The sequence below is a fragment of the Engraulis encrasicolus genome, chromosome 6 (genome assembly GCF_034702125.1).
Source record: "Engraulis encrasicolus isolate BLACKSEA-1 chromosome 6, IST_EnEncr_1.0, whole genome shotgun sequence".
NCBI lineage: Eukaryota > Metazoa > Chordata > Actinopteri > Clupeiformes > Engraulidae > Engraulis > Engraulis encrasicolus.
In genome coordinates, this window is record NC_085862.1 from 13,680,299 (window position 1) to 13,689,445 (window position 9,147).

The 9,147-nt window shown below is 42.8% G+C and overlaps 2 protein-coding genes across 3 annotated transcripts in view; one reads left to right on the forward strand and one right to left on the reverse strand.

Moving 5' to 3' along the window:
• rab3ab (RAB3A, member RAS oncogene family, b) overlaps positions 1–2,977 on the forward strand; it is a 27,837-nt gene extending 24,860 nt beyond the window's left edge. For both annotated transcript variants that reach the window (XM_063200688.1, XM_063200687.1), the window contains one exon: positions 1–2,977. This exon is cut by the window's left edge and continues 1,052 nt beyond it. The gene's annotated coding sequence lies outside the window, so the exon portion shown is untranslated.
• A 2,831-nt stretch (positions 2,978–5,808) lies between these two features.
• Positions 5,809–9,057, reverse strand: lsm4 (LSM4 homolog, U6 small nuclear RNA and mRNA degradation associated). Its single transcript, XM_063200694.1, has 5 exons — positions 8,949–9,057; positions 8,527–8,568; positions 8,219–8,317; positions 6,738–6,924; positions 5,809–6,460 (listed from the first exon to the last, which is right to left on the reverse strand). The coding sequence occupies exons 1-5, from the start codon at positions 8,949–8,951 to the stop codon at positions 6,354–6,356; spliced, it is 438 nt and encodes a 145-aa protein (XP_063056764.1). The 5' UTR covers positions 8,952–9,057; the 3' UTR covers positions 5,809–6,353.
• Between the last annotated feature and the right edge of the window lie 90 nt (positions 9,058–9,147).

Below are 9,147 nucleotides of genomic sequence, written 5' to 3' on the forward strand. Positions count from 1 at the left end.
AGAATCGGGTCGATAGTCGTGTATTTTGAGCCCGGCTTTAGACCAACAGAGCCAGATGCTGGTGTGCACATTTTTACTCGACTCGTTACACTTTTCATTCTGACTGCCTTTCTAGCACCTTCTCTTTTTTTTCTTCTTTTAGCTTTCTTTATTTAAACTATATTTTTGTATTTTTCTGTGTGTACATGTGTGTGTGTGTGTGTGTGTGCGTGTGTGTGTTTCTTTATTTCAGCTAAACTTGTGGCATATACAATATGAACAAATAGGTAAAATATAGTACACATATATCTTTATAATATTTATTTCAAGGTGTGTATATACATTGTGTATGTAATAAATAAGATACATCGAAAAATACATTTTGAAAATGACTAATAATGAGCTATCTATAAGACAATGACTGGTTCTTGTGAGCTGTTTTTTTGCGACCTAAAAGACTATTACCAAAAATCTTGCCTAAGACCACACACAGCTTCATTGGATAACCCTACATAGATCAGCTGAAACATCATATAGAACAAACAGCCGCAACTAGTAATGCTTTTTTGCATGGGGATCCTACTTCCTGTTGTGTAAAAAATACTAAATCTGAGATCTGTTAAAAAAAAAAAAGAAGTATATTTTATATGGTTTTAGGTCTTTGCAGCCCGGCTCATCTTCATCTTTGTATGTGCTGTCCATTACTAACATCCTTGTGGTCTGTGTGATGTGCGCCTCCCCTTCCTCCCTGGTTGACATGAGAGTGTGCGTGCTGTGGCTCCCTTCCTCCTGGTGATACTGGTGGTAGCACAATTCAAAATAAGAGTCTCATCATCCCTCATGTTTAAGCAGCATGCATGCTACTGGTCTTTGTTCTGTTTGCCTTTTCTTTGCAAATATGACTCTTAATGTCAACTCGAGATGCAATACATTAGGTTGTCCACTTAATAAGCATTTCTCTGGTGAAAGCCAGAGCCATGGATGATGGAGAAAGTGGCACTGATTTGTTTTATGCAAAAAATAAATAAAAATGAAGAACGTGTCAGGGCTGTGCTGTGAGATAGTGTTAAAGATAGTCATGAACGCAAGTCAACTACTATTCGTCATGTGGGTCACATCCATTAATGTCAATACCTTATCAGTGCAGCTGAGGTCAGATTCAGTATGCAAATGTCTAGACATGGAGAAGTGGTGAGTGAGTCACTATCAGGGGGAAACACCCCACTAACATCTGCTTGCAATCGTCTTCTTTCTCGAATAGGTGTAGCTACAGCCCCATTGGTCTGTGCAGCATTGGGATCTTCATCTTTCAAGAAAGACGCCACACCTTGCATATATTGTCTTTTATTGCCGAAATACGTTTGAAGGCACACGCCGAAATGCCTTGGTGCAATAAGAGACATTACATGCAAGGTGGTGCTGCCTCTACCTTGAAGAATTGAGTTGAGTATTTGGGCCACCAGCAGCCTCACAATTGAAATACGTAGGAGTGAAGCCTGCTCCAAACTGAGCATTTGGAATTAGGGTCTTACCCAAAATGCATTGCACATTGGGTGTGCCCGAGCAGGTGCTGATGTGAGATGCACATTCTGCCCGTGGGCCTATACTTAGAAGCTGGTTCAGGAGTAAACCAGGTTAAGTTAAGAGGTAAATCATCTAATAGAAGAGCCTGGAGACCTCATTGGAAAAGTACAGGCCCCATGTCTCACAGTGTCAGTGTGGTCATCAATCAAAAAAGATTGGCTACTACACTGTTAAAAATGATCATGATTAAATAGTCTGAATGAAAGAGCATCCAGTTAGCGTTTGCAGTGAGGCTTGTTTCTGGTTAGATGTAAATGTATGATGTGCTGGTGTGTGTGTGTGTGTGTGCGTGTGTGTGCTCCCACCATTCACTCGCTGTGTTCTGTTGCGATGCTTTCCCCTGCATTTGTTTTTCGTGTAAATAGGTTCATGTTGTTTTGATTTCAGAGTGTTGTATTGACAAGCTTGCAAAAAAAGAGACAAAAATGTAACAAAAAACAAAACAAAAAAAGTTCAGCTTTTTGTGTGTGCCTGCTTGTGAATGAATGTGTCACTTTATTACAAAGCAATATACTGTACAAAGAAGCATCTTTTTCAGTGTTCCTGAGATTACAGACAGACAAATAGAGCAGTATGTCACCATTTCAAATGCACCTTTATTACATTTCTCCGTTTCTTTCATGGTCAAATCCAAATAGGCTGAGTCATCGTAGATTGGACCAGTGACTGCATATCAAGTCGCTAAGCAGCCAATGAAATGAAGAATAGTCTTAGCTGGTTTCCTTTTTTGAAAATAATAAATAAATAAATAAAGCTGTACACACCATGCGTATTGTAAATCTCCCAGGTGACTGGGTATCAGCGATGCTCGTCCAACAGTGCGCTATGCTTTAGGCTCATGTGTTTAAACAAAAGAAGATTACGATACAGTATCTCACACACTTAGGACAGTGAAAAAATAGCATTCCCATAATCCCACACTGTATGTAACCATGACTAGCTTACGAGAGGGCTTCAAGCAGAGGGCCAAGGCTCTATGTGTTAACTGCTGACCAATTTGTTTCTCGTGCTCCTTACCTGCTGTGTGGTTGCTTAGGCCAGAGTCTGTGTGGCGGTTTCCGTTTCCTGTCCCCAGTAGACTCTACTCAACCTACACTGCTCTAATCATTCACCTTTTCAAAACGTACATGTAGTCTACGATGGAGGTAATGCTCAGCAATTGTTTTTTGTTTGTTTGTTTGTTTGTTTTTGACCTGGTTTACATCCTTTTTTAAACTTTGTTTTCTAATGTGAGGAAAAAAAGACAATATTTACTGAAAAAAAAAAAACATGTTATGCAGTAGTTCATGTACTGTTATTACAATAGGGGAAATGGTGTCAAAATGTGAAATTGTGAAAAAAAAATCAAACTGTTGTGGAAATAATTCAATGATAAATGAATAAATGAAATGAAATAAACTGTGTTGTTACAACACCTGTGTCTCTGGTATAATGCCGTATAATGCCATACATGAAAAGGTGGATCTTCTCCATGTCCGCCATCTTGAATTTCCAGAAATACACATTTTTAGATGCAAAACTTGCTGTACTTTGGTCATCATTATACATAGTGTCCTGGCAACCTGAAACCAGACTCATAGTTGTTAAATATGCACAGCATGTGCACACAGTGAACTTTTTTCAATTCCTCCACCAGACTATTTAGCTAACCATACTATACAGCACAACTATGATGGCAATTTACAATTTTACTTTAAACATAAATGAAAGTAAGCCTCATTAGAGCTGGGCAGGTGGTGAGAGAAACTATGTTTCAGATCAGGAAGAGGAATGTAGTATTGTGAAGGGGACATGTGGTCAAATAAACCATTAATTCTGTCCCAAATACACTTCCGTGCATCACTGGTCACTGGCTTTAGACTACATTGTTTCCTTTTAAATTGTAATTTTTAAATAACATTTTCTTGCCTTTATTGGACAGTTTGAGAGGATACAAGGAGGCTGCGTCTTGCATAGCATCCGCCTTGAAACATTAAATTTAACATTTGGGCCAGCACCCTCAGAGTTTAAATAATTAAGAGTGACCTGTTCCAAGAACAGAACAGTTTGATAGGAGACAGGAAAGCAATGGGAGAGGGGGACAGGGGGAATCGAACCCGGCTCTCCGGCATCAGCATCACGAGGCCACAAGCATAAAGGACGAGAATTAGGATAGTAGAAAAAACCCTAGTCGTCAGAGCCATGCACAGGCCCCTTGATTTTTTTTCATGATGAGCTGAACAAGATAACTTTGGGTGCATTGTTGTAATATGCGGACTCCTGTCCTCCCTTGCATGCTTGTAGCCTTGCGATGATGTCACTGACGATCAGGCCTGTATTTCAATATCTCATCTAATGTCGTTTTCTCATTTGCAATCGGGATGGTGAATGAAGAATAGTCCCCCAAAAGTTGTTGTGGCTAGGCTGCAGCTGGGAAACTATTGTCAGAGATCTTATAGACAGATAGCCTACATCATTCTAATTCTTTTCCGGTATCCACTTTATGTCGGGTGAACGCCCCTTTAGGAGACCTTCGGTTAGGAGGCCTTAGGAGTCCTGAGGTTGAGAATAAATGAAGTCCCCTTAGCGCTGTAGATGTCGGTAGCGCACGTCTTGTGCAAACACCTCAAAAAGAAGAAGGAGGGGACAATGCCCCCTGATGAGACCCAACTTGAGGACACACTTTTGCATTGAGTGTGTGTGTTTTGCTTCCTCTTTATTAAAATTCCACCCTCTTTGCTGTTGTCTTCTCCATGGTGGGGCGTCGGCGAAACGTGAGGGCCAGCACAAATCGAGGACGGGAGCGAGGGTAATGGAATCTATCCTTTGACTGACTGTGCACTGCATGGACAGCAGCCACGGCCTCCTGACCTCTAAGACCTGTGTCTAATTGGAACAGCAGACATAGTAGGCATACGCTTCTGCTGCTCTATGCAATAACACAACCACCAGCCATGATTTAAATCCATGTTCCCTTAATTACAAACCACACTTTAAGAGGCAACCCCCCCCCCCCCCCCCACACACACACACACATCCCCCACTTGTTAAGAGGCGACCCTGCCTCCCTCCACGTCCCCTACTTGTCCCATGTGGCCATGTAGAGGACACCAGGAAGGTGGTGCGCTCGTAAATCTCCCCCAGCCGCCCTACAAATGACACCACTTGCTACCACATACAGATGGCATTTATGGGTCTGTGACGGGATCCGCATCATAGTGGCTTGTTCCTTTCAAAGAGTTGTCCAAAAAACAGGGTCTTTTGAACGTTTTTAATGAATTATTCAGTGTTAAGAAGATTGCATTTTTGACTCCACCTCTAGGTCATTTAATCAAAATAACAACTGATTGTCCTCCTCCTCGTTTCTATCTCGGAGACAGACACTTGTGTTTTTCCCCCAATTTTAAGTACTGACACGATGGTCACCAGGTCAAAACGAACAAAAAAAATATGAACAAATAGCCTACATGTGTCCGTTCCAATATGCGACCTTGTGTCCTCTGCTTGTGGCCTCGTACCAAGAAGTAATAAGTCGTGATGACATCACTGACAACAGCATAATATTTCAATATATCGCAAAAGCTCAATTCCGATGTCATTTTCTCATTTGCAATCGGGATGGTGAATGAAAAACAGTCCCCCAAATGGCTGACAGTTGGGAAACTATATCGTTTTCTCCACGGAGGAGGGGCCAGGAGGCGGGGCGAGGCCACATGCACAAGTGGAGGACGGAAGTGTGCATATTGGAATGCACACAAAAAGGAGGAGTGGACAACTCCCCTTAGTAGGTTGCCAGTGGTAAATTACATTGCAACCAAGTGAGTTGCTAACTTTGCAATAGGCAATAGCAATAGGCACGATCGTGATGAAGCAGTCCTGCTTTTGCAAGGTAGTGGGCATGTGCACTTTGCCAGTTTGATGGAATACATCAAACTGGCAAAGTGCACATGCCCACTGCCTAGCAAAAGCAGGACTGCTTCATCACGATCGTGCCCATTGTCACTGTTGAGAATCACACCCCTGGCCCTGGTGTGGTTCATGGTGAAATGCTAATTTGCGCTCATCACATGGAGATCTGACTGTGACTGTGAATCCTCATCATCTGTCAATATGGGATTCATTTCAACCAGGAAGAGATGATTAGACGCCATACTGTGCACAAGGAAATCTATTGAGGTTTTTTGCTTGGACACCATACTGTGCACAATATTTTTTTTTTGACACAGTGGCTAGTAAGACCTTAAAAAACATATTCTATAAAAGTTGTAAAGGTTAACAAAAATATTTATTTACATTGCCCTTGTAAATAAATTATAATGTGACTTTTTACCATATTTCCATCAAAATTTCCATCAATAACTGAAAACACAAGACTGTCATTATTCAACAATACTTAAGATCCTTAAAAAAAAGACAAACAAAATCATTCCATCTCCTGTCCTGTCAACTGAAAAAAACAATAATCGATTTACTACAATCATAAAGATAAAACAAACACTACTAAGGTCTCCAGTGATCGCTGTTGACCTTAACATACAAAAAAACCCAAAAAACAATGATTCAGTTGTGCAGAACAGAAGAGGGGTCTTTTCAGTTCAGATTCAGATTCAGAAAAGAGAGCCATCCCAATGCTAAACGAATGTCCTTGAGATATTGTTTGTGAGGGCAGAGCAAAATGGATGATAAGGAAAAGAAGATCAAGCTGGCTCTGGTTTTCAAGAGGTTATGGGGTGTGTGGAAATAGCTGGCCAGTAGAGGCCAGTGTGTGTGTGTATGTGTGTGTGTGTGTAGACTGTGTCCATGTCTTCTTATCAGTGCTGGTTCTTGACGCCCTGTGGCTTGCCGCCGCCTGGTTTCTTGTCCTGCTGTTGTCCGCGTCCCAGGCCGGGCATGCCCCTTCCACGCCCTCCAAACACTCCTGCATACACACAACAACAACAACAACGCTCAGATCATTGCCAATGCAAACACACACACGCACACACACTGTGTGCGACACATACTGTCCCCAAAAGAGCAGTGCAGAGGTGTTAATACACTATTGCCTCTTTTCTGGTAGGCCTACAACAGCTCGACTCGGCTGCCACTTTTTGCTTGATGATTGAGCTGCGTCGTGCTTATTTGAAGAGCAAAAAGTGGCGGCCAAGGTCGAGGCGGTACAAACAATTTAGTGCCCTGGTGGTAGGCAGTCCTACCTCGTCCGGCTCCACCCCCGCGGCCCTTGCCCTGCTGCCCCTTGTTCTGCTGCATGCCACCGCGGCCACGCCCCTTGGACTGCACCTCCTCCTTCACCATGTCGATGATCTCGTCGGGGATCCGCAGGTACTTGATGGTGCTACCCCTGATGTAGCACTCCGGCATCCTCCAGAACTTGTCACCATCCTGTGACACATAACAAAGTCATTTAGAACAAGTCCTTTCACTCGGCGGCCATCTTGGCTACGCCTCAGGGGCGCAATTTGGGGCGCAATTTCAGATTAGTCAGACCAGGCGAGTCGAGGCGGCGAGATGATTGGATAAATGACAACGCAGCTCAGCAAGCAATTGGCTCTGGTTGCCGGCCAGGTGGGATATGTGCAAGCATGCGCCATATTAGCGCAACGAACTGTCCCCGTTCATTCCTATGGACGCTTTCTGAAGTGTTCCGTCTCCTTATATACAGACAGTCTCTGCAGACAAGCAGAGGTAGGTTTTTGCATTGAGCAAGGCCAGGCAGGCAATTGGCCGGGGCCTCGTCCAATCAGGAGCCTCTCATTACAGTCTTTGTTTTCCTGCATTTATACATCAAAATTGTTCTTTGCCCAGGGCCCCAGATTTTCTAAAACTGCCACTGCGACACAGAAGGTGTGGCACACCACGGACAGAAGAACACCACAAGAGACGGCTGGCTAAATACTGCCCCCATGTGGTGGTAAAGGCGTCTTAAAAAAAAGCGCATTATGAAAAGTGAACCAAAGTGAGGAGCTGATCAGTGGGGGTTGTTGCTCACAGATAAAGAAGGGCCAGTTCAAAGGAGAGCACCACCTTTTTTTCTACATCTGATCAGACACATCTAATCTAGGGCCCATGAACAATCATTATCAATGTGAATTGTAAAGACTTTTGACATTCTTGACGTTCTAATTATGTGTGAATCTTGGGAATTTCTGGTGCCTATGCCTGTCACCGGCCCTGAGATAAAGATATAATTCTATATATATAGTGGGTTTTTTTTTCTCAAAAATGAACAAAGCTGAAATTCATCCTAACAGTATCAGAATACATCAGTAATAAAGTATCTCTACTCTACACTGAGCTCCTGCAGAGTACACGTAAAGACAGTAGTAACCCTCTGAAACTGACACAACATGCATTTGATGTTGTACTTCATACTAATCCTTCCAGTATCTTTCTATTGAGTTCATGGCATACAATATTACACACCGGAATACTGCAAGGTTGAAATGCCCCTGTGAATTATCATAGCTGATTTCAGATCCTGTTCATTTACACATTGATCATCATCAACTTCATAAATGTTCAGGGAGGGTCTCCTAGCACATGTGGGGTTTTTAAATGAAAAGTGTGATTAAACAAATGCATTGAGGCAGTTTCAGGGTGTCAGTTTGAGAGTATCAAAGTGGGCCCTGTTGGTCCACATGAATTGGGCTCAGGGGGGACAGAGGCTGGCATTTACCCTGGAGGTGCAGATGACTTCTCTCAGGTTGATGTTCATCCAGTTGTCACAACTGACCAAGTGCCCGTTGTACGTCTCACCATTCTTCAACTCCACCAACTGTTAACACAATAAAGGCACACATCAATCACACAACAAACACTTGAAACGCGTTTAAAACTGAAATCCCATACTCCATGCCCTTCCACGGGTACCAGAAATGATAAATGCAGGTTTACATCAGGTAGCATTGAAAGAAAGGAGTCAATTGAGTGTTGGGCGCGTGGGTGACATTTTACAGAGTGAGTTGACAGAAAAGTGGATTTTACCATCGGGTGGTTCTGCGCAGTCTTCAGCAAGGATAGGGGTAACTGCAAACAAAAAGCATATTTTGAGCACGCAGTGGTTTTATCAAATCCAGAGACATCAAACTTGGTAGGTAACAGCTAACCTGTAACCCAGGGGCTCAATGAATGGCTCGGGACCTACTGTTGCATGACCGATTGTAAATAAAGTCAGATACACAATGCATACCACATCTTTCAACAGGAAAACATATAGTTCTAAACTTTTGCATTGCAAACAACATTCAGACGTAAACACATCGTTTGTCAGTCACATCATGTGCTAATTTAGCCTGTTAGCCATTACAAACTAGCATTGCCGTTCATCCCCTGACCACATCCGCATGCAGTATGTGTACGTAGGGTGAAATGTTGTAAATGTATTTGATAAATTGACGCTAACTCACCATGGTCTAAATTTCCGATTATAGTATCACGGCGATAGTTGTACAGTAAGCTAACCTGATAGATGCTCACAGGGCTAAGTGAAAGGATACACTCTGCGGTTCATTTACGCATGTGCAGAGCATGGCGCTAGGAAGTTCGTCACTGGAGTGTTGAAGACCTCGAGCTCTGCTTTCCGTTTATTTTGTGTGATTCCAAATT